General features: G+C 36.6%; 1 protein-coding gene across 1 annotated transcript in view; it reads right to left on the bottom strand.

Annotated features, from left to right (window-relative positions):
• Window positions 1-26416, bottom strand: part of LOC150093941 (cell adhesion molecule Dscam1-like) — a 1598688-nt gene that overhangs the window by 220852 nt on the left and 1351420 nt on the right. Inside the window, exon 30 of the mRNA XM_090412925.1 lies at window positions 17647-17898. Coding sequence (XP_090269051.1) covers window positions 17647-17898 — 252 coding nt within the window. The remainder of the gene's footprint in view (window positions 1-17646; window positions 17899-26416) is intronic.

Raw genomic sequence — 26416 nt, 5'->3', positions numbered from 1 at the left:
TAATCAACCTATAGTATGCTAGTACCATGGACGGGCAATACAGAACTTGTTCACATTTCACTTGAAAAACTGTGGATTGTATTCCTTAGGAAACACATGGTGGGAGACTGTTCCAGAGTGCAGCAGAAATGATGAATGAAGAGGAGGAGAAATCTGTTCTGTGGATTTTGCGCTGAGTTCTGAAAGGGTGTTAGTTGTGGATTGTATTCCTTAGGAAACACATGGTGGGAGTCTGTTCCAGAGTGCAGCAGAAATGATGAATGAAGAGGAGGAGAAATCTGTTCTGTGGATTTTGCGCTGAGTTCTGAAAGGGTGTTGGTTGGCTGCTGCATGCATTTGCAAGAGGGTGGGGAATTATTGATACCAAATGTGATGAACAGTGGCTATACAAGTATGTGTAGAAAATGCAAGCTGCAGAAACTGAACAATTGTGCAAAAGTGAGTGGAGTGCATTGGTGACAGGAGTATCATCAATCAATCTAGCTGCTTTTTGTACAGAATCCAGTATTTTCAGGGAGCACTTAGGGGCACCACCCCAGATGCGAGAGCAGTATTCAATGGTTAGGTTGATTTGTGATTTGTATATGGTTAGGAGCTGTGTGAAGTTAAAGTAATGCATTGAGAGAAAGAGAAAACATAATATTTTATATGCAAAGGAGCAGCCCTCATGAGAATGGGGAATAGGATTCATTGGGCATGAGCATAAGCTTTTTCTATGCAGATGAAAATAACAATAAATTACAAAATTTTGCATTTTATTTTTCCACTTCAGAGAGCCTGGTACGTTCTTTTCACCAGACCCAGTATTAGTTGTCAACAACACTGCAGAGGGAGCAATATTTGGGATATGTTTGTGAAAAGAGATTTGAGGTTAGAGTTATTCCAAGAAGGTAAATCTCATCTTGAATATTGTCAAGGATCTGATTAGAATGTTTTGAAGATCAGAATTTAAGATAGTAGAGGTGTGAGTTCTGCAGGTTGTGATGATTTGTGCTTTGCAAGGTTTGTCAAATGAAAAGGAGGAATGCAATATGTTGTCATCAGCAAAACTGTGTACTGCATGGGCAGTCAGCTGGAGTAGATCATTTATATAGAAGGAGGAACGTGGGCAAAAGAACAGAGCCTTGTGAGAGCCCAGCATTAGTTGTACAGATAGAAGAAAAGGAGCCATCCACCATCACTCGAAGTGAGTGTCCCATCAGAAAGCTGGTTACTCAATTGCAGAAGTTAAGGAGCATACTGAATGATAGGAGTTTACTTAAAAGACCTTTGTACCAAACTTGGTCAAAAAGCCTCAGAGATGTCAAAGGTAACCACTTGCAATTTGACAAACCTTTTCATGGTGTTTGTCCAGAGATGGGTGACATAGGTAGTTTATGTCCTGTTGATCGGCAGTGACAGAATCCATATTGTTAGTCATTTATTGAGAGTCTTCAAGGTAGCGTAGGAGTTGAGGATTGATCATTCTTTCCATTTCTTTAGAAAGAATTGAGGTGGGAGAAATTGGATAGTTGTTTGAAGGTACAGATTTGTCATTCTTCTTAGGAATAGGTTGTATATGGGCTAATTAATGGTATATCATCATATGTCTTGAGGGAATGTTCCAGGCAGTTAACAACAGCTTTAACTTACCTCTTTATCATTAGTCTTAGATTGACTCAAATTCCAAAGCAATGGAAAGAGGACAAAATTGTTCCATTTCATAAAGTGAGGGGTGTAATAAGAACAAGGCTTTGAATGATAAGCCAGCCCCTTGTCTGCAGTTGTGGTCAAGCTGTTATGAACAGGATTCAGAACTAGGTTGATAACAGCAGAATTCTCTTTGATGGATTACAGGGGTTGCTAAAGGAAGATCATGTTTTGGCAATCTGCTTACTAATTATAACAAAGTGACAAGTGCATTGGACAAGAAGAGGGATGCAAATACAGTAGTATATTTAGATTTTGCACAGGCCTTTAATGGATTGCTACATTATAAGCTAGTAATTAAATTGGAGTAGATAAGGTTGGATTAGTGCATTGGATTGAAGATTGACTGTCTGATAGGCAGTGGCGTAGCAAGGAGGGGGAGCGGTCTGCGGCACTTTTTTGGATCTCACCTGAGACACAATTTTATTTGTCGACGATTCTTTTATTCATGTTAACTTAGCAATTTTTATTATTTAATTAATAATTAGTTTTTAACAACTATACTTACAACTAAAATAAATAAAATATAAATATAACAAAACTGTTACATTTCCCTATCATACTATAATTCAAATTCTTAAAAATAAAACAATAAAATGCATGGCAAGGCGATTGCTTTATCGGTTTATTGCCTATACTGCTGTGACTGCTTCTCAGCAGCGGGCACTGCGCATTTGGTACACATTTGGGAAACATATTTTTTATTTATTTGCCTTCTAATTTTGCTTATAACTAAGGCCATCGAGAGGATTTTAGCCCCCCCCCCCCCGGTAATAATAATATCTCTGTGTTTCTCTGGTATATCAGGGTTTTTGCTTAATCCTTTTGATGCATTTATGCAGTGTATAAAAATTAATAAACATGATTTTGTTTTTACCCTAAAAATGCTAAAATGCCTGATTCATCATTAGTTTTTTTCTAATCTGTTATACATTTATATCATTTGGCTTGTTATCAAAACTGTTGAAAAAATATTTATTATATTCTTTATGTATGATTAGTCTAGAGCAGGGGTGGACAACCCTTAACATGCCTGCCAAACGTGGCACGCCAATGACTTTTTTCCAGCATGCAACCCAAGGCTCATCTTAAAAAATAATTAAATAAAAAAATAGATTTCAAACATCTTCGCTGACACATATTTTAACTTAATATATAATACAATTTTATTAAGTACAGTGATACCAAATAAAAATGCAATAAATAATTAAAATAATTAAGCCCTACAAACTCTTTCACTAATAATAATAAGTAATAATAATAAATATACTGGACAAAACTTGTATATACGATATACAAGTTTTGTCCAGTTCAGTTGTTGCATTATTGGTCAGGCATCCAGACGTGGCATGACTCCTTAACTATCAATTGATATATCTTTTCATGTTTCATAAAGAACGTATGCGTTTTCTAAAGTGTATTTGGATTTGGATTTCATTAAATCATAAGTCATTAAAATATGGATTGGAAGTATTTATTGTCAATTAATATGTTTAACTTATTAAATATAAAAGCAAATATCCTTTACATTGCCATAAACATACTGTATTTACTTGAATATAATTCGCACTCCCCCCCCCCACACACACAAAAAAAATCAAAGCTAAAAATCATGGATGTGGGGTGGTGCACCATCCTGCATGAAGATGGTCGAATCAAGACATCCTCTTTGCTGCAGTTATGGAACCACAAAGTTCTGTAGCATATTGGCATACCTGTAAGCATCGACGGAACAGGTCACTGGTCCATTTTGGCGATATTCCTCATAAAAGTATGGACTGATGATAAAAGATGCCGTAAATCCGCACCACACTGTGACTTTGGGCAAGTGGATAGGCATCTGCAGACACATGTGCGGATTAGTTGCAGCCCAAATGCGACAGTTGCATGTGTTAATATCGCCGTTCAAATAAAAGTGCGCTTCGTCACTCCATAAAATCTGCCATGGCCATGCATCATCCACTTCCATGCATGCTAAGAATCTCAAAGATAAGTCGATTCGTGTGGTCGCATCACCAGGGCGCAATTCTTGAACATGACTGATTTTATAGGGGTAAAACTTCAACATCTGATGTAGGATTTTCCACACCGTTGTTTATGCGATATCCATTTGCTGGGATATTGCTCGTGCACTGCTGGTACCCTGCGCATTCGTCATCTCCTGTTCCACAATAGCAGTTGAAACTTGTTCAACTTGTTGGTGATTGATTGGTTTGTGCCCCCTGTCTACCTGCACTGCTAGAGTTCCAGTAGTTTCAAATCGCCGAATCACTTTTCGTAAGTTTGTTATGCTAATCATTCCTTTTCGTAAATTTTTCATACGCCGAAAATCATGAAGACAAGCACCGGCATTATTGTTCCGCTGTTAATAGAGTTTGACTAACAAAGCACGCTCACTTAAGGTAAGAGGCATTGAAAAGTAGTTCGTCTACGAATGATAAGAAATCTCACAGGCTTTCCTTTTATTTAATGATCGCTCACGAGAAACGCGCTAATGCAAATTAATGAATTTTGCTTGGTAAACAGCGCCAAAATTTCCCCTGTTGGTGACTTTTGGTGCTTTTTTTTCTTCATTAAATCGAATCCCCATGTATGTGTACCGAATATTGGTGTGTTTCGTCCCATACATTACTTGCTAGAGGGCTCCGAACACTTGACGTTATTTTATAATCACCGGTACATAAGTTAGTAAAGCTTGATCTCTCCTTAACAAACCCATGCTGATAATGACAGCATGGGTATCAGCATGCTGATAACCACAGAGAATACTGCTGTTATCAACCATTTCTGTATCTTACTTCTCACCAATCTCACTAGTATCTTCACCACAACTTCAGATATACAGAATGGCCTATAATTTGAAGCTACAGACTTATCACCACCTTTATTCAGTGGAACAATTTTACCTTCCTTTAACTCCCTTGGAAGTTATACTGTTGCAAGACTGTTAATAAACAGGTCATGCCAATGCTGCTATCAATTCCCATACCCTTAAGATGCATGGTGATATGTCATCAAATCCTATCACCTTATTGACATCAAGTTTATTTATTTACTCAAATACCTCCTGCTCACTCGCAATTAAGCCATCCTCTACACATAAGTTTCTCATGATTCCACCCTGATCAGGATGAAACCCCCTTATAAACTGATCATTCTTCCTTCTACTTGCAACCAGAGGTGGACCAAGATAATTATGTGCCCCAGGCAGACTCCGTGTGTGATGCCCCTAATTTTATTTTTTTTATTACTTAAGTACTTTCTAATTGTAAGTATAAGTATTTTTTCAAATTATTAATAATTTCACAACTTCATTATTTCTGCTTTTCATTTTTATTCACTCAGATATACTACATAAAAGAGAAACAAATAAAAATGATTACAAACAAAAATTATTGATTTTACACTGTAATTTTAATTTAATCAATTATAATTTAGATATATTTTTTCTTGATTTTAAATCTCCAAAAGCTTTTATTCATTCACTAATGTCTATTTTCTGCGCAACATCATTTTCAATAGATAACAAGGCTAAAGAATTTAATCTCTCACTCCCCAATGTCGATTGCAAATATGTTTTGATAAGTTTTAATTTGCTAAAACTTCTTTCAGTTGTTGCTACCATTATAGGAATTGTCAGCAAAATTCTCAATGCGACCATGCATTTGGAACTATATTCTGCATATTGCTTGCTTTTAAAAATTGTCAAGTTTCTAACAGTGAATTGATGTTTTCCGGAAGTAAACTGTTTAAAGATTTAATTTCTTCAAAGAGTTCATTCCTGTCAATGTCAATACTATTTTAGATAAGAACCATTGGCCTTTGACAAAAAAGAAGATAATTAGTTTAATTTAGATAACTGTAATGGGGTTTGTATTTAACTGTTTTTATTATATTTGTTTATGTTTATTACAAGCAGAGAATAATTCAATTGTTAATAGTTTTTATTTCTTTCCTTTTTCCTAATTTACACTTTATTCTATTTTTGTTTATTATTGTGAATACATTTGCAACAGGTTATACTAATACATATATAAAGATAAAAAGTATATGACAGCATTCTTAAATATATGACTGTTTCTACTTACTAAGTAGACATTTCTATCAATAGAAGATAATGAATTATTTTATGTTCTTTCAATATTTGCATCTTCTCAGAGCAGAAGAAAGTATAGCAATGCTTCCATTGCCAGGCAATTATTTTTGGAAGGAGAGCAGGCTCTAAGGCCCTAGTGCTGGCCTAAGTTTTGGCACTTCAGGTGGGTGCCCAGTCACCCTGCCCCTTAATCCGGCACTGCTTGCCACATATCTAAAAACTCTCTAGGATTTTTCTTCACCTTTCCTTACTAACTGAGTTCTATTGGCTTGTTCTTCATACTCTTCATGTAACTGACTATTACCATTATTCATCTTGTACTTCCTCCAAAATATCCTCTTTTTTCCAGATTTCATGCTTAAGCTCCACATTCATCCAATTTACACCTACCTTATTCAGCCTTTGGCCTTCAGAATACATTCACCCATGGATAATTACTCATATATTCTATCCTCACAAAAGTCTGCATATGACTAGCCACAACCCAGGTATCACTTCATGATCACTTTCACCAACTGGAGGAAAGTGTGAAACCCCTCTCACAATTATATCCTCTGATGAAATGATCAGATCTAGAACTCTCGATCCTTGCATGAAGATAGTTACATGGATAAAAGGGCAGCTGATGGAAAGAAATCAACAGTAGTACATAGCAGAGTAGAATGCAACAGAAGGCAGATGACTACAGTAGTGTGCCACAGGATTCTGTACTGGGTCCATTAACTTGAAGTGGAATATTCAATTTGTTTGCTTATGATTCAAAACTGTTGCAGGGAACAGTTCATAACAGTAATGTAGAGATCCTGCAAGATAATTTAAATTGACTGATAATGTGGATAAACTTTGTGATGAACCAGCTCTGAATTATATTGATGGAAATGGACTGCAAGAAATTGATGAGGTCTACTTGGAATGATAGTGAACAAAGAACTGAGATTCAGAGGACTTATTGCAAATGGCAGTTAAAGGATCACTCAGCTGTTGAAGGACACAACAAATGGAGATAAGGAGGTTATTATTCATCTCTATAATGCTTTGATAGGGCCAGAGCCGGCGCTAGGGTCTTTGCCACCTGCATGCAATTTCTATCTAAGCGCCCCTGTAACGATTCGGGAGTGTGTGGTTCTTTTACGATAATAAAAATTTAAATTATTTGAAATTTCTTAAATAAATTTTGACAGAACAGCCACACGTTGGTTCGCTAAATGTAACGAACCGGGGGTGTTGACTAGGCAGGATAATCGTTAAAAATCTTCAAAAATATTCAAAAAATTGTCAAAAGTTAAAGCAAATTTTGATAAAGCCACTTCACTTTAATCGTTGAATATAATGATACAGGGATTATAGCCTTCACACCGACCCGAATCGCTAACAAAATTAAAATGAATTTTAATTAAAGTTAAAATTTATTTGAACTAAAGTTTAAAAAAATTCTTGCATTTTACAAGTTACTAAATTCTTAGTAACTTGTAAAAAATTTTTAATAATTTTTATAAGTGGAACTATCTTTTAGGAAAATAAAAGAAACTCAAGATAGATGAGAAAATAAGAAAAGAATTCAGAAATAATTAGAACATTTAATATAAGTATTCAAAAAATGATATCTTTACAGAATAACAGAAAATAAATTAAATTATATAAATATATAGTTGAATTTTTTTTATTAAAATTTTAATGTTTTTGATTTCATATTCACAAAATTAGAAATAATGGTCTTAATGTCTAATTACGCACATGTATCATTTTCAATAGCTATTAACGCCAAACTAACAAGCCTTTTTTGTGACATACTTGTTCCTAAGTAGGTTTTAATCAATTTTTAACTTGGAAAAGGAACATTCACCGCTCGCTACACTAACAGTTAAGGTTAATAGTATTCTTAAAGCAATTGAAAAGTTAGGGAAAGATAAATTATTGGACACAATAAAATTAAGAATATCGAAAGGGCTTTTGAATATTTAAATTATCCTTCCGAAAAATATCCCGGAAAGCACATAACTCATCATATATTTCTATTGAATTTATGTCTTTATTGTCGCAGTCCTTCAAGAGAATCTCTAAATCGTCACAATTTTTTTGTAACTCTTTGTTATTAATTTCTAGTAATCTATACAAGAAATTAAAATTATCTTAATATGTTTTTAGTTGTTCAAAACGTTCTATTAACGAACACATTGCAATGTCTAGAAGTGTATAAAACACATTCACTATAAATTTATCTTCTGGTGATTGTGGCGTTTCGTCATGATGCTCGTAGTCCAATTGTCGTGTCTTCTTTCGTCGTCGAACTTCCGTACCCGTTTTAAATTCTTGTTCTCCATCCACCTCTTCACTCAGTTATTTTGCCGTTTTTAGAACTTCTTTAAAATTTGTATCTGATCGATACTCTTGTAAGAATATTTTTTTTTTAAGTTTTCGATAGATTCTAAAGCAAGTGTAATGTTCATATTTTTGTCTTGAAGCATTTTACTCACATGGTTTATTCTGTTAAGTAAATCATGCCAAGTTATAAGAGAGCAAATAAACTTGTAGGCCTTTATTTTAGCACTTAATGTTTGTGCTTCATGCTGAGTTTCTTTATTAAAATTTTCATTATTTAAATTTCAAAAAGTGCATCATAAATTTCTCCTAACAGATATCGTAGAGGGCGGATTGCATTAATTTTACTTTCCCATCGCGTTTCTGATGGCTGTTCCAATGTTAATTTTTTTATGAACGTTAAAAGGATTGCCCAACGTTTGTAAGAGAATGAAAAGAAATTTTATATTTCTTGAATAACTGCAAAAAAAACTAATTGTATCTGCATTCACTTTGGCTGCATCGTTAATGATTAAATTTAGAGTATGAGCAGCACATGTCACTTAAAAAGCTCGAGGATTTTTGTTCAAGAGGAAATTTTGATGCCCATATTTTTTTCCCTTTCATATTTGCCGCATTGTCATACCTTTGACCTCGCATGTCTTCAATGGGAATGTTCCATTTTTCCAGTTGTTCCATTATTGTTGCACATAAAGCACGTCCTGTGGAATTTGATATATCTGCAAAACCTAAAAAATTATCTCTGATCTTGACAATTCCATTGTCACAGGAAACAAAGTGAATAATAATGGTCATTTGTTCTGTTTTACTTGCATCAGGTGTGCAGTCTAAAATTATGGAATAATATTTAGATTTTCAAATTGATAATAAAATTGTATCCCTGATTGCATTACTTAAAGTTTCTAATATTTCATTTTGACTGTCTTTACTCAAATAGTGTACCCTATTGTTTCATTGTAGGGCCCTTTCAACATGATTTTCCATAACGGGATCAAACTTCGCTAAGAGTTTGACTAATTTTAAAAAATTGCCATTATTCCTTTCATATAATTTATCAGATGATCAGCAAAAAGCTAAATTTCGACTACCAAGGAATTGTATAATTTCAATCAAGCGTTCTAAAACACTTGACTATTGTTTCTTTTCCATTTCATACATGCTTTAAGTCTGGAAATCAATAGTATTTTTGTTTTTTTAAATTTTTATCAAGTTCCTTCCATTTTAAGAAATTTTTCATGTGAGTTAAACTAGTCTCATGTCTATGTAAAGTTGTACTTACATTTCTCCAATCGTTATAACCTTCTACAAGACTCAGTAGGTGATTCAGTAGGTGCGACAAGTTTGCAATAAAAGCAAAAAACAGAATTTAAAGTTTCGGAATAAATGAGCCATGTTCTTGGCACGAGCTTCCATTTTCCATTTTTCTATTATAATATGTGTCGCCAAATTTACGACCATATGTATCTCTGGGATATATTATATTTTTATTTTGAACAGGCCCCATTTCAATTAAAACGACTCGTTATTTTTCATCAATATTACCCCATTCACCTGGATCTTCTAAATTTACAGACACTGTTAGCTTTGTGGTCAACTACAACTAAATCTTGTTGTAGTTGACTAAATCCTAACTATTTTTCACTTAAATCATGTTCAATTATCTTGTTCAATAGTTGCAATAGTACTTTCATGCAAACTGGATGATGTGCACGGTTCTTCAACTCTGATTTTTGATGTATCGAGTTGGATACAATCTGCATCAGAATATTTTAATATTTTAGCAAATTTATTAAGAGCTCCAGTTTGTTTCTTAATATCTGATTCTTTCGCAGCATGACACTTATGATTTTGTGCACCAAATAACTTTTTTTTAATTATTGATTCCATTTCTATTTTATACCCACAAGAAATTATTACACAACACGACACAGAGACGAAATAATAGTCGGCACTGCGCTACTGTCAGTAGCCTACTGAGATGCGTGCCATATGACTGGTTAACTAGCAACAAATGTTTTGTACGAAAATTCGTTTCTGCATATAAAAACCATTCACTGTTTCACTTTAGGTAGATTGCAGTAGACACAACATTCTGCAGGCTAGCATTTAGCCTGCTCTAGCTGCAAAATTGTAAACAGCCGGCTGATCAAAGAGGCGGCAATATACTTTTTTTTTTAATTTTTATTCGGTATATCCGGCCTTATTTATTTTAATATTGATCATTGTAAGAATTTTTTGTCATCATCATCATCATCATCATCATCAAATTCCTGCCATGTACCCTCAAGGGGTGTACAGGATATGACAGTACTACATGAAAAAATTACATCATTACTAACTTCCTATCTACAATTTTCCTCCAAATCAGTCTGTTACTTGTCAAGACTCCAACATTATCAGATCTTATATTTCTATCGTCTAAGGCACTTTGTACCGTATCAATCCACCTATATCTTGGTCTTCCTCTGGGTCGTTTTCCTGCCAACCTGGCAGAGAACACTTGTTTTGCTAATCTTTCCTCTCCCATTCTATTTAAGTGACCATACCATCTGAGATTAGCTCTGCTAACGCATTCCTGGATGCTAACAATGTCAAGTTCTTTCCTAGAATTTTTTGTTTTTATGATAAAAATTTTTTTTCTTAAAAATGAACTTATGAACCGTTCCCTGGCGGCGGCGCCCCCATCTTTGCGGTGCCCGCATGCTCTGCATGCCTGCTTCCGCCAGCCTTGGATATGGCTACACTCAGAGTAATGGGCTAATTTTTTGAGGTATGTGGAGTTGCTGGAGAAGATTCAGAGACAAGTTATCAAAAACCAAGGATAGACTGAAGCCATATGAGTTACAAAGTTTAGTTGATAGACAAAAAGAAGAGGATATTGAAGAAACATGTAAGTTACTAAAGGGAGATTGGTCGATTGGTAGAGCCTCTGCAACTAATGGCTCACACAAAAAGTTAAGCAAGTTTGAGCATGGGTAGTAGTTGGAAGGGGTTATTCGTTCAATGCTGTTGGCACACTCTCCCTCGATGAGTCTCTGGACTCCCTGGAGGTGTCACATAATAATATAGAGTAGATGCTGAAGAAACTTTCCAATACAACACAAGACAAGCTAGAATAAGATCTTCTTCTCTTCTCTCATATTGAACAGTACAAAGGTATGGAGACTGGAGTTTTTCCTTGTAGATGGTTGAGATATGTTAGACATTGTTTGTATAATGGTCAGTGTGGACTCTATGAAGGTTCCTGTATGATAATATAATTTGGACTGAAAATTTGGATATGAAGAAAGTTTGTAAATGCAGCTTAAAAATACTGAATTTTTTGAAGAAATATGTTTAAAAAATCATAGCGCAAGAATATTCATTATATTCACTGCTACTCATTTATGACAATGTCCCCATGCCATTCAGAATGGCCTTGCCACATTGCCTACACATCCACAGAATTTGCCTGCCAAGACCAGACTGAGTTATGCAGCATAGCAATACAGGGTGTTCGGGATAAATTTGACAGTTTCGTAAGGAAAAAGAAAATCTTCTTTGTATCTATTAAATTTAATGAATTGACAAAAAAACATTACAGGCAGAGTTAATTACAATACTATCAACAAGATTTACTCAAAATAACCACCATTAGCATCGATCACAGCTTCAATTCTGCTTCGGAACCTCGAACAAGCTGATGCTACAGTCTCCCTGGGAAGGGCCGCAAAAACTGTTTTAATTTTATCCATTAACTGGGCTTTTGTATTACTGGAAGTGCGATTGGTGTCTTTTTCAACTGCACCCCATATAAAATAATCCATGGGGTTAAGGTCTGGGGAGTTTGGAGGCCAAACATTTGGACTGGTGAAGTCGTAGAAATTTTCAGACAACCATTTTTGACTTTTCCCAGAGGTGTGGCAAGGGGCCGAATCCTGCTGCCATACATACGGCCTACCATTGGCTACCCTTGTTATCCAGGGCTTGACTACAGTTAGCAACTCCACGAACAAAGCCCGAATTCCAATGCCAGGGTTCTTCAACACCTGTTCCTGCAGATTTGCGAGGAATTCTGCTGTACGAACGCAATCAGATCGTCTGCTAGGGATCTTTCTTCTTGCTACATCCTCGTAGTCACCATTGCAAGTCTCTAGTTCATGCCTGATTGTTTTTACTGTATTCAGGGAGCATTGGGCAGCAGTCGTAATATCCTTATTTTGATGGCGGGCACGAATCATCATGATACAAGTTATTCTCTTCCATGATTCAGGTGGGTTCCAGCTATCCATCCTTTCTGACATCTTGTATATGAATGAAGAAGGGTCCAAACTTTTAAATTAAGAGAAGTGTGTGTTAATACATGTAACTTACGGAAAAATATAATTAATTATAAATATGTCAAATTTATCCCGAACACCCTGTATGTTATTTTATGATACGTAGAAGCGACAATGGTACATAAGAAAATACCAGTTTGACACTTCAAAGCATCAGTGGCAGTGAATGTGTTAATTTGAATTCTTTCTTTTTCCTAGGAAAACCAGAAAACTGCAACTTTTTAAACATCATAACAGAATATGATTTCCATAGGCAGTATGAAACCCAAGGAAAAGGAAGTGAATTGAAATTCAGATGTAGCTTAAGAATAGGATTACTTCAGAAGTGATTAAAGGTAATTTTACATTTGCACACATATATATTTGGTATTGTTAAAGTCCGCACGGTTAGCCTAGTGGCTTTGCGCTTCGCAACCATATGTCTGAGGAAGGAGTGTCTCAGGTTCGATTCCCATCGAAGAATTGAAGAACTTGAGGATCTTCCTCAGCCAACCAAGTTAGCAGGTCTTGGGCACGGGCAGTTTTTTCCTCCAGTTTATCTGGCGTTTTTCATCCAGCAAGCAGGCAAACTGGCCCCGTGAACATACGCTACTACAGTCAAAAATATATCCCCCCCAGCGGCAGGTCAGTTGGAAGTGGTACTAACAAGAAGTCACATCTAAGTAACATGCGGACCCTGCATAGGAAGTGGGAATAACGCGTAGTGAAAGAAGAAGATATTTGGTATTGTTACTTTATTGTTGGACCTAATCATGTGTATTATCAAAAGTATGTAAAAGTACATTCCTGAAGACTTCAAAGTAAACCGCAGCCTTTTTAAACAAATTTACATTTGATCCTGTACTGCTTTTGAATTTTCAGATGTGTGGCTGTCACTCTTTTAATTAGAAAAATGTGTGGTGTGGTGTGGTGTATAGAAAAAAGTGAGAGTGTGGTGTCTGCAGAGAATTTGAATGTGCTGAAAGTAAGGTATGATGAGTACCTAGTAAGTCGTTGACTCCATGGGGTCTTAGAATAATAATAATAATAATAAGGTTGTTGACACTGCTGCCAGTTGGTGAGAGTGATCATGAGGTACTTGTTTGGGAAGTGATGAAACAAGAAAAGGTAACTGCCAAAAAAGGATGCATGTGGAAGTACAAAGCAGGTGATTATAGGAAGGTCTGTAGTCAGTTAGCATCACTACGTTGGGTAGATGAGCTACGCAAAAAAGATGTTGGCAATGCATGGAAGCACAAGATAGCATCTGACAAAAGCAATGTATGATGTCATACTGAGGGTTAAGCGAGTAAATAGAGTGTAATGGATGAACAGTGAAATCAAGCAAGCTGTGCTGGAAAAGAAAATGTTATGGAGGAAGTACAAGACAGTTGGGGTGATCAGATCTATGAAGAGTATAAGGTGCAGGCTAGAAAGATGACGAACATGGTAAAGAAAGAAAAGGTGCAGTATGAGAGTAGATTGACTGGTCAGACCAAGGGAATTTTTCTGCTACATGGCAAGCAAGAGGAAGAATAATTATGACAGGCTAACATTGTTGGATAGTCATGGCAGCAGACTAACAGCTGCAAAGGATATAGTGGAATTACTGAACAAGCACTTTATCAGCGTATATCATACTGGTGTAAATGATGCAGTGGAATATATAGAAGAGAGTCAAGTATTAGAAGAATTGTAAGTGAACGAAACAGAGGTGTATGAGATGTTGGTTGGGTTAGATGTGAATAAGGCTGTGGGAATGGATGACATATCACCACGTATGCTTAAGGAATGTGCACCACAGTTGGTCATGCCTTGACCTGGTTATTTAATGAAAGTCTTGCAGTGGGTAGGGTTCCTAAGGAGTGGAAAGGTGGCAAAATAGTACCACTCCACAAGCATGGTTCTAAGACAAGTCTCCAACTATAGACCAGTCTGTATAACTGAGGTTGTGGTCAAGGTGTTGGAAAGATTGGTTAGGAATAGAATTCAGGATTGGATTGATGGACATAGCATTATTGATAATCGTCAGTATGAATATGTAAAGGGTAGGTCCTGTTTCAGTAATTTACTTGCATTTTATGACAAGTGTGTTAGATAAGGGAGAATCATATACAGTGATATTCTTAGACTTTGCAAAAGCATTTGATAGATTCCCACATGATAAGTTCGTGTACAAACTGCACGAGTATACAAGGTGTGGCTATTAAATGATGAGACTTAATTGTTATCACCTTCAACACACTCCCCTCCTCTATCTGTACACCATTGCATACGAATTTTCCATTGTTGGAAGCAGTGCTGCAAGTCATCAGGTGTTATCTGTAAAAATGTGGTGTATTATTACAATTGTACAACTGAATTGTTATCACTTTCAACACACCTCCTCCTCTATATATACACCATTGCATACGAATTTTCCATTGTTGGAGGCAGTGCTACAAGTCATCAGGTGTTATCTACTTCAGTAGTGCTGCTGTTTTCTCCTTTACATCATCCACTGACTGAAAATGGTGCCTTTAAATGCAGATTTCAACTTTGGAAAAAGGTAGAAGTCACATGTAGCTAAGTCCAGCGATTAAGGTGGATGGTCCAACACTAGGATCTTCTTATCAGCCAGATACTGCTTTACAGACAGTGCACTGTGGACTGGAGCGTTGTCCTGATGGAGAATCCAAACGTTCTTCCACAGATCGGGTCACTTCTTCCTTACTCGTTCTCTCAGCTTGGCCAGAACCTCAAGTACCCATTCAACCATTACCATGCCATTGATATAAACAAAAATGATCAGCATCGCCTTCAGTTTTGACTTGACTTGCTCATTCTTGCTTTTTTCATTCTTGGTTGACGTGGAGGTTTCCAATGCCTCAATTGTCTCTTTGTTTCTGGATTGTACTGGAAAATCCACATCTCATCACATGTGATGATCTTCTCCTGCAAGTCAGGCTCTGCTGTCAGAGATTCCATTATGTCAAATTTGTTTCCGGACGTCTTTCTGCTCCTGACACAAGTTTCTGGGAACCACTTTGGCACAGACTTTGTTCATGTTCAATTGCTCATGCAAAATTTGTCGTACAGTCTCCTTAGCAATGTGCACCATGTTTACTACCATCTGAATGCTTAATCGGCGATCGTTGCGGACAATTTCATTAATTTTTGGAATTTTTTTCAATTCCTGCCGTTACAAAGTGACCTGGTCGTTTGTCATCTTCAATGTTTTCTCAACCTTCGGCAAAGCATTTGTGCTTTTCAAACATTCACGGATGTGACATTAAATTATTACTGTACACCTCCTGCAACAGTTTCAAACACTCGATTTCTTCAATTTCACAAGGAATTTGAGATTAATGCTCTACTTGAGTTCAATGTTAGACATTATTCTGGCAAAGCGACCACACCTGTTTCTTTTGTAACTGACCACAGACGAATTACAAGCAGCAGCGAACAATGCTTATCTCAACTGCTTAACCTTCAAGGTCATTTACGGCGCACAAGCGCATCCCCTGCTACGAGTAAACGATTCACAGCAGACCTCATCTCGTTATTTAATAGCCACACCTTGTATTGGTTAGCTGGATCAGAAATTGGCTCTTTGAACGATACCAGCAAGTTGTGTACGATGGAGCCGTGTCTCAAAAAAAGAAGGGTAACCAGTGGTATGCCCCAGGGTTCTATTCTTGGGCCCCTGCTGTTTAACTTGTTTGTAAACAATATATCATGTGGACTGAGTGGGGATCTTCAGTTATGTGTTGATGATGGAAAGTTGGGAAGAATTATAAGTAGCACTGCTGATGTTGATATCCCTTCAGGAAGATTTGAATAGACTTTTTACTTGGACAAAAGAGTGGGGTTGTAGTTTTAATATCAATAAGTGCAAGGTGTTGGATTTTGGAGTGCAGAAATATACGGCTGTGTATTATATCAATGGTGTCATACTGCAGGAAGTAGATGAGATTAGAAATTTTGGAGTAATGGTTGACAGTAGACTGAAGTTTAGAGGACATATCGCTAGTGTTGCAGTGATAAGAAGTATTCTAACATGCAAGGATAAGGAAGTGGTTATGCTGCTGTATAAAGCACTGGGCAGACTACACTTGGACTATTGTGCTCAGATCTGGTCACCTGGTTTTCAATGTGATGTGGAGAAATTGGAGAGGGTCCAGAGATGAGTGACTAAGACAATATTAGGAGTTTGGAATGCTGGCTATGGAGAGAGGTTTAAGAGATGTGGATTGCAGAGTTTAGTGGATAGGATGAAGAGAGGTGATATGATAGACACGTTTAAGTTAGTGAGAGGATTTTATCAGATTAATCCAGAGGGAATTATAAAAAGAGTAGAAGGTGAGGGGAGAGGGAGAACCAGTGGTCATTCCTAGAAGTTATGTAAAAGTGTGGTGAAGAAGGGCATGAGGAGTAGATTTTTTACATGGAGAATTGTCAGTGAATGGAATGCATTACCAGAATGTGTTGTTAATGCAAGGAGTGTTAAGGACTTTAAGATTCTATATGATAAATATGTTGTCAGTTGAATGAACCTCCCAAGATGAGTCTGTCGACTCCATGGAGGGTTAAATAATAATAATAATAAATATTTATCTATGAAACATATAAGAAACTTTGTTGGAATCGCATGTACTTAAGCGTGAGTGTGCAAAAGAAAAACAAATTTTGTTTTGCTTTTTAAAGATTAAATACAATAAAATACTTTTTATTCATATTTGCATAATTAACTAACCAAGCAATGATTTAAATCTGATTATGCCAAAAATTTTGTACACAAAAAGAGTATTTAAATTATCCATATAAAATTACTGAGAAACTACTTTGTTTTAATTTCTATCAGTTTGCATAAAATTCAATCCAGTTGAAATGAATGTATATATTAATTTACTTAATATTTATTAATATACTCTATTTAAAAAAAAAAATCCATACAGTAAGTCACACAGTATCTGACTAACTTACTATATGAACTTAGTAACTCTCTGTGGCTGATCAACACTGATGGCGAGCTATCAGCCACTAGTTGCTACCACACACTGATTTGGAGTATGAGCTGAATATTAAGTTGCTAATGATTGATCATAATAATTTTCAATTTTATTTTATTTTATGAAAAACAGTGAGACTTGAGTATCTCGACAAATTGAATAACTCATCTTTACATATTTTTCACTTTCTTGATTAAGATCAAGATTTCACTATATGTTCTGATGAGAATTACATCTAGAAAATGAAACCTACCAGGAACTCCTGGTGTAAGGCAAGCTCCTTGACGACGTTCATTTGGTTTGGGAGGAGTTCCACTAAACTGCCTAATTCCAGGATCTGTTCCTTCTGATTCTGTAGTTCCTGTACCACTGGTGTGACTTTGACCCCTGTTATGAACACCATCGTATTGCAAAGGTGGTGGTGGGTGACGTCGAGCATATTCATAGGCACGTAAAAGTTCTTCTTGATTAGAGGATCCTGAAGTCAAACTATGACTATTAGGAGCTAAATGAAAGGAAAATATATTTATTTATATTTATAATAAGTGTGTGGTTGATGTAGTCATTAGTTGTCAATTTGTATTTTGAGCATTTAATAACTTCAGTACTAAATTACATTCTACATTGCATCAAAGAAAAGAAAGTACTATTTAATAATAAATTCATTTTTTTTTTTTTTAAATAGCATACATCTTATCAACTCCAAAAGCTATAGAAGCTTGTCCAGAACAAGATTCTACAAACATTTATGACCCAGAAGAGATACAAGATTGAAATAATGCAGAAGTCATATATTTCCCATAAACAAATCAAAAGGTGTTACACCTTATTACTAAACTACCATGGATTAGAGATAGATGTTGAAAGTTTTTTTCACTTGGGATATACTATAAATTAAAGATGCCAAGAAATTATATTTTTGGTTTCATCCTTTATCCAAGTGTAAGCAAAGTTTGTGTGTGAAGTTTGGAGGACATATTGCTAAGGTAGTCCATAGGATTACTTGGTTATTGAAGAATACATTGACAAGCAGAGATAAGGAAGTAGTTATTCCTCTTTATAAGGCCTTGATACATCCACATCTGGATTACTGTGCTCAACTCTGGTCCCTGGGTTTCTTAGGAATGAAGAAGATTCAGAGGAGAGTGACCAGGATGGTGAGTGACTGGTGGAATGTTCCTTATAAGGATAGTTTGAAGGTATGTGGATTGCAGAAGTTGGTTGATAGGAGAAAAAGAGGGAATATGAGAGAGACATTTAAGTTGTTTAAAGGGTTTTATAGGATAGATGCAGGGAAAATGTTTCAGCACTTAGCTAGAGAGAACAATGGGTCATCTCTGGAAGTTGAATAAAGGTGTGGTCAGTAGGGGTGTGAGGACTAGACTTTTTGCTTGGAGAGTTGTGAATGAGTGGAATGGGTTGCCACAGTCAGGTGTGAGTGCTTTGTCTGTTAATGGGTTCAAGGAGAGGTATGATAGATTGTGTGGATAGATTTGGTTTCCCGCGATGAGTCTTTCGATTCCATGGAGATACCTGCATAATAATAATAAAAAAAAAAGTATTCTTCATGACTGGGTTACTGGTATACAGAGGCTAATGAATGACTTCACATCAATTGCCTTAGTTTCCCATAATGCAAGGCACATATCCTTATATCCCATAATGCATATAAGGAAAGGGCCACTACCCAGAACGGTTTCGATCTTTATTGAGGTCTCATCAATGGGAGCTAGACTCAGAAGATATACCAAGGTTGAAGTAATGCAGAAGTCATATTAGTGGCCTTTCCATAATGCATTATACATGTCTGTAAGGATATGTCCTTGCATTATGGGATACTAAGGCAAATGATGTGAAGCCTCTATATACAAGTAGTGCAGTTGTGAAGATACTTCACTTGTAAACTTTGTTTGCTTACACTTGGATAAAGGATGAAATCCTTTATCCAAGTGTAAGCAAAGATGCCAAGAATATAATTTCTTGGCATCTTTAATTTATAACCAGAAGAGCTGAAATGAAGACATGAAATATTAGATCATTCCATGATGCCTGATGTATCTGAAAACATTACTCATATTTCATACTATAAAAAATGGGAAACTAGGAGAATGTTTTGGAGAAAAAACATAATTTCATGCGACTTGTAATCTCCAATAAGTAGGTGGTGGCAGACATGAATTTTAACACTAAGTGATGAAATTGTATCTACCACAACCATGCATTACTGATATCTAGTGTACACAGTATGAGAAATACATCCCCTTCATTCACTTCTACTCTTTCAACTTACCCCACCCATCTAGGAATCGAATCTGCTTTACCAGGATGAACTTTTACATAGAGCAGCATTTCCCAAACTTTTCCTATGACAGAACACTTCACAAATTCTGAAATTTTCACGGAACACCTTGGTTATTTTTTAATGTATTGATTAATAATTAATTGTTAATTTAGCTGATTTTTATTATTAATTAATAATTAATTAAACATCAATTAAACAAACAATATTAAATTAATTTGTGCTGATTTTCATTGACATATCCCATTCTGATCACCAAAAATTTATAATATTATTATAACTACTTACAAGTGAATGCAGACTTTTTCTCCTATGTGCTGATAGTTTTCCCCCTCCTTTTTGTACATCCTGGAGATCGCTTTGTAGGCTAGTGGGGGATGACTCACTATCTGCTGCATTACAAACACCTTCAATAAGAGATTTCTTAATACCAAAATTAAACAAAGTTCCTTGTCTCTTATTCATATTATAATTTAAATCTGCAGGCCTGAAACTTTTACCCTACAATACGAACTCACGAAGAAAGTATTCAGTATTACTAGATTTGAGAACTGGATACAGACTACCTTGATTTTCAATTTAAAGGGAAAAATTTTCTTTATACTTTCTTACTGATTAGTAACTGACATTTGCAACACAGATGTTATTTTGTTCAGTTTTGAGAACAGAGGATACACAGCCCATTGTTATCATCCACTTGCAGGCAATTTTTATGACCAGTCATAAACAGCGGTATTCCCTTTTCCAAATGATGAAAGGTTTCGATGTGTGAAAATTAATGATAATTCATGAATACTTCCACGTTTAAAAATACATTGCTTGGTCACTAACATTTGCTACACAGATGTTATTAGTTGTTCTGGGTTTGAGCTTTTCGACATATTCATGAATATTATTCTCCTCAGAATATTTCCACTGAAATGTTTATTCATGAAAAATGCTTAGAAAACTAAAATAACAAATTCCAGGAGAACTTCTCACAGAACACTTATTCATCTTCAGTTCGTGAAACCCTGACATACAGGATGGAATAAAAAAAAAAAAGGACATGTACCTTTCTAACAAAAGATGACTACATCAAAATGATTTATGCTATCATTTCAGCAATACTGTTTATATATACTGCATAAATTAGAAACCGAAGATACTGACTATACTGAATAACTGAATGAATTAGTAAATAAAAGTATAAAAAGTTAATTTAAAGAAGAAAAGTTAGAAGAACTTTCCTTCCCTTTTTAAGTACATATGCTATTATTATTCAGGCCTCCATGGAGTCAAAAGACTCATCGTGGGAGGTCCTTCCTAAGAAACACAAAGTCTTGATAGACTTTGTGTTTCTTAGGAAGATCCTCCCCTCCCCCCAAGAAACACAAAGAGATCCCCCCTCCCTAAGAAACACAAAGTCAATCATACCACTCCTTGAACTCATTGACCGTTCCCGCTCTCACCACTCTATCAGGCAATGCATTCCACAGTTCAACTACCCTCCATGCAAAGAAACCACTCCTCACCCTCTTGCTCACAGTTTCCTTTCATAACTTCTAGGGATAGCCTCTTGTCATCATTCCTTCCCACTGTTCAACCAAGCGAAAGAACTCCCCAGTGTCAACCCTGTAACCACCTCTCAACAGTTTAAAATTAAAAGTCTCGATCATATCACCTCTCCTTCTTCTATCCACCAAACTCTGCAGCCCACATTCCCTCAGATGATCGCCATAACTATCATTGTACAGTCCTGAAACCATCTCTCTCTTATCTGCCTTTGTACCCTTTCCACAGTTAATTTATCCCCTTCAAATCCTGGGGACCAAATCTGAGAACAATAGTGCAAGTGTGGTCTGATCAGGGTCGTATACAACGGAATGATAACTGTTTTATCTCTGCAGGTCAGTGTCCTTCTCATTATTGCAGTAATCCTCTGTGTTACCTTCACCACCTTTGCAGTATGTCCCCTAAATTTCAGGTTACTATCAATCATCAACCCCAGATCTCTTGTCTCCCCTACTTCCTCCAGTATTCCTCCCTTAGAGTATGCAGTGCCCCATCGATGTTTCCCAAACATCAAGACCTTACATTTTGCTGTATTAAACTGACATCCCCCATTCATTTGCCCATCTATCAGATTATTCAAATCCTCTTGTAGGGCTGCTGCATCTGCACTATTACTAATAATCCTTCCAAGCTTCGCATCATCTGCAAACAACTGAATATCTCCTTGCAATCCACTGACAATGTCATTGATATAAAGGTTAAACAATATAGGTCCCAGTACTGAGCCCTGTGGGACCCCACCTTGTAACCCTCTGCTTCCTTGAAACTGCCCCACCACACACAACTCTCTGATACCTATCAGACAGCCAATCCTTAATCCAGTTGACCAATCTGACATCCAGACCCACGTGCTGCAACTTAAATATCAGCTTATCATGTGGCACCCTGTCAAATGCCTTCGTTAAGTCTAAGAAAATGGCAGTATATGCCATTCCCTCATCTAATGCTCTTGTAACTTCACCATAAAAAGCTAGCATATTGCTATACCAAGAGCGCCACTTCACCAATCCATGTTGACTCTCACACATAACATTACCATCATTTGCTCAATGCTGTATACGGTCCTTCACTACCTTCTCCAAGATCTTACTAACTATTGATGACACACAAACTGGCCTATAATTAGACCTGTCCAGTCTGCTACCGCCCTTATGCAATAGCATTATCTTACCTTCCTTCCATTCCATGGGCACCTTTCCTGCAGCCAGAATTTCATTGAAAAGCCAGGTCAACGGTACTGTCAGTTCCCTAGCATATTCTCTCAAAACTCATGGTGAAATACCATCCAGTCCCACAGCTTTACAGACATCCAGAGTACTCAGTATTTGAAACACACTCTCCTCCTGTACCTCTAAACCTCAAACCTGCCCTATCCCTCTAGCATTAAAACTGACTCCTCCAGGATGAAATACTCCAATAAAGTGTTCATTGAACAAGTCCACTATGTCCTCTGCATCAGTCACTCTATTCCCATTTTTATCCCACAATATCATTCTTCCACAGTCATTTCTCCTCCTACTGGTCCCATATCTAACAAATTCCCTAGGATTTTTTTTGGATCTTAGGGCTGATCTCCTCTCATATTCCAGTTTCATCTTCCTTACCATACTAGTCACTCTTCTGGCCTGTGTCTTATACTCTTCATGCATCTTCACTTGTCTCCTTATATCTTTTCCACAGCCTCTTTTTCACATGCAATTCCTGTTTAATATTGTTTGTCATCCACTTTACTCCAAATTATGTCCTCTTGTTCACTCGTGGTATACAACTTACCATTGCTGTTAACAAATATTCTTTCATAATTTCCCAAGCACTAATGATTTCCCGGCCTTCCAATTCCTCCCTCCATGAAACTTCCCCAAGTTGACGTCTTAGACTATTATAATCACCTGCTTATAATTCCACATACGTTCCCATCTCTTTGATACTCCTGCATGTCTATTCATTTTCCAAGTCAAAACCATATGGTCACTCTCTCTCCAACTGGTGGGAGAGATGTCATCTGAGTTATTATCAACTCTTCTGATGCTATAACCAAATCCAAAACTCTTGAACCTCTTGTTCCCTCTGTTACATGTTGCCTAAGACATTTGTCCCTCAAGAATTCTAGAAATTCCATTCCCTTACTGCTACATGCATCTTCCTCTTCCCAGTTTATACTAGTTAAAATCTTCCATAGCAATCATTATTCTTCCACTTGCCAAACTCAACTGTCTAAACATTTCCTGTTCCCCACCCTCTGTACTTCTGGGTCTGTAGCAACACCCCACTAAATATCCTGTCTTGCCCACCTCTACCTCACACCATATGCTTTCAAAATCTTTAGTGTCACTGCCTTCCAAAGTCTCCACTCTTAGAGGACATAGGTCGTCACTTATCATAAGCAGTTCTCCACCACCACGCTTTCCCTTCCTATCCTACTGAAAAATGCTGTACCGAGCTACTTCTATTCCTGTTATTATATCCTCTTCTGTCAACCACGTCTCAGTAATCCCAATAATTTTTGGCCAGGCTGATGCTATCTGCACCACCAATTCCTCTCCCTTATTCCGGATACTCCTGGCATTAGTATCTAACATATAAATGCCGTTGTTTCTATACCTAGCATTATTCCCCTCTAGACCCCACTGGGCTCAGTGTTACCTGATGTCGTCCCCCTTCTCCCAACTACCCATTCCTACAAGAGGCCACCTCCGCTACCATCCTCCTTGGGACACACTGACTTTTTCAAAACAGCAATCTCTCCAGATGCTTACGTCCTTACTCATTCAAATGTAAGCAGTCTCTTGCATACAATTCCTCTCTGTCCTCAAATGCACTCCAAGCATCCACATATTCCAGTCCTCTCTTGTCACACATTCTAGCTATTATATCATTCAATATTACTGCTCTTCTGCTCAGTTCATCATTATCATACCTAGGCAACACACACATACACTATTTTTCCTCTCTGCGTCTTCTTTCGTACCACCTCTCATATCTCTTGCTGCCCTATTTACACCACCACTGAAGTCATTTGTTCCCACCATCACAATCATCTCATCCACCCTTTTACCTTTCTTAACTGCCAAAGCCACCCTTTCTGTCATTTCTCCTGGCAAACACTCCTCACGCATCCTATTTTGAACACCACGGATCATTGAGTCGCCATACATTATACCTCTTACCATTCCCTCTCTCCTATTGTTTCCATTTTCTCCTCTTCTTTCATTCCCATACCTCTCTCGAAAACGACCTCGCACGATGAGTCTTTTGACTCCATGGAGGCCTGCATGATGATGATAATAATAATAAAGTGCTTAAGTATAAAGAGCTAATAAGCTTCATTTCGGCAATGAAAACATTACTTAAATTAAGGGGATATTAAATCCCACATAGTTTTAAAGCCGAATAAGAAACTTAAAGATTGGAATCAGAGAGTTTCTTGCTGAATATAGTAAACTATAAAGTATCGGCGAACACTTAGCGTGAGCTAATGCAAATGACCCTAGTACGTAGTACAATACCGGACGACTCGTTGCAAAGGGGGGGAAAGTTCAGATCGCTATTCTTAGGTATTTTCCATAATGTAAAAACACATGGATGTATGCTGTTATTACATTATGGAGGGAGGTCACTACCCAGACCAGTTTCAGCCTTTTTTTAGGCTTCATCAGTGGGTAGCTAGACCTAATAATACCAAAGTGTATAGCGAAAAGAACTTATATACTCTGCTATACGAGTTTCCAAAGAGGTGCAACCATTAAGTTACATAAATATAAAGAGCTAATAAGCTTCATTTCGGCGATATAAACAATATTTTAAATTAAGGGGATATAAAAACTCCTTTGCAACGAGTCGTCCGGTATTGTACTACGTACTAGGGTCACCTGCATTAGCTCACGCTAAGTGTTCGCCGATACCTTATAGTTTACTATATTCGGCAAGAAACTCTCTGATTCCAATCTTTGAGTTTCCTATTCGGTTTTAAAACTATGTGGGATTTAATATCCCCTTAATTTAAGTAATAATAAAGAGTTTTAATTAGGTAACAGTATATACATCAAATATTGATGGGTGCTTATTAGAGAGGCAAGCAAAACAGCTTCCATATATATATATATATATATATATATATATATGTACAACTGAAAGTCATTTATTAGATATTTCGGATTTTTTTTTAATTGATATAAAAAAATGATTTTCACTAACCTTTGACAGTTCCATGCTACGACACAGAAAATAACACCAATGGCCTCTCGTCCATAAGAGCTGCATTATTAAAAGTGAAATGGACTGTAAAGTTAGTGTTATCCAGTGGCAGCTCATCCATGAGGTAGAGCTGCATTGAATGCAGCTCTACCTCATGGATGAGCTGCCACTGAATAACACTAACTTTGCAGTCCATTTCACTTTTAATAATGAGAATGAGAGAAATAGTGAAATTGGTCAAGTAAATAGTGCCTAACTTTTCCCTCAAGGATGGTACATTACTAGAAGTTAGGAAAGCCATGAGTTATCATTTTAAGCATTATTATGTTGTATTCTAGATTAAACAACTGACAGTTTTTAACATTCCACTTAGACCTAATAATACAAATGTTCTGTTTGTGTATTTTTGATACTTCAGAAATTAAGAAGTAGCAGGAATTCATAAGCAAGAATGATGTAGTTTGTATTTGCTGTTTTTATGAACAAGTTGTATTCACATGTTGCTTAATTGACCAAGTAGTGTCTCTGTTCTTCAACTAACCAACTGTGATTTCAAGCCAGAGATGTCAATGAATGTCTTTAGATCAGTGGTTCTTAACCGGTGTAGCCCGGAACACTTGTGTTCCGAAAGAACTGGTTACAAGTGTTCTGCCAGTGAAAGATGTCACATGACACAGTTCTGAGTGTAATTGGCTACTCTGATCCTAACAATTGAAGGCTGCTATGTGCATTGATTTCTAAACCAATAGACTGCTAGGCTCTATTAAAAGGTTACAAATCCATTTGTAAAGGATTTGTTACCCTAGCAAAAAAAATAAACCCAAATATTATATCTATGTACTGTTTTTTGGAGAGAATCCCTAGTTTCAATAACATTACCGGCAACATTAAAACCTGTACCTGTACCTGTACCAGACGAAGTTGTAAATATGGTAAATTACATCAAGTCCTTTAAAAAGCATGCCTTTTAAAAAAA

Source organism: Typopeltis vanoorti, chromosome 23, assembly GCF_054136105.1.
Source record: "Typopeltis vanoorti isolate ZY-2024b chromosome 23, IOZ_Tvanoo_1.0, whole genome shotgun sequence".
Classification (NCBI taxonomy): domain Eukaryota; kingdom Metazoa; phylum Arthropoda; class Arachnida; order Uropygi; family Thelyphonidae; genus Typopeltis; species Typopeltis vanoorti.
Note: the sequence above shows the minus strand (reverse complement) of the source record. Positions and strands in the feature narration are given on the sequence as shown.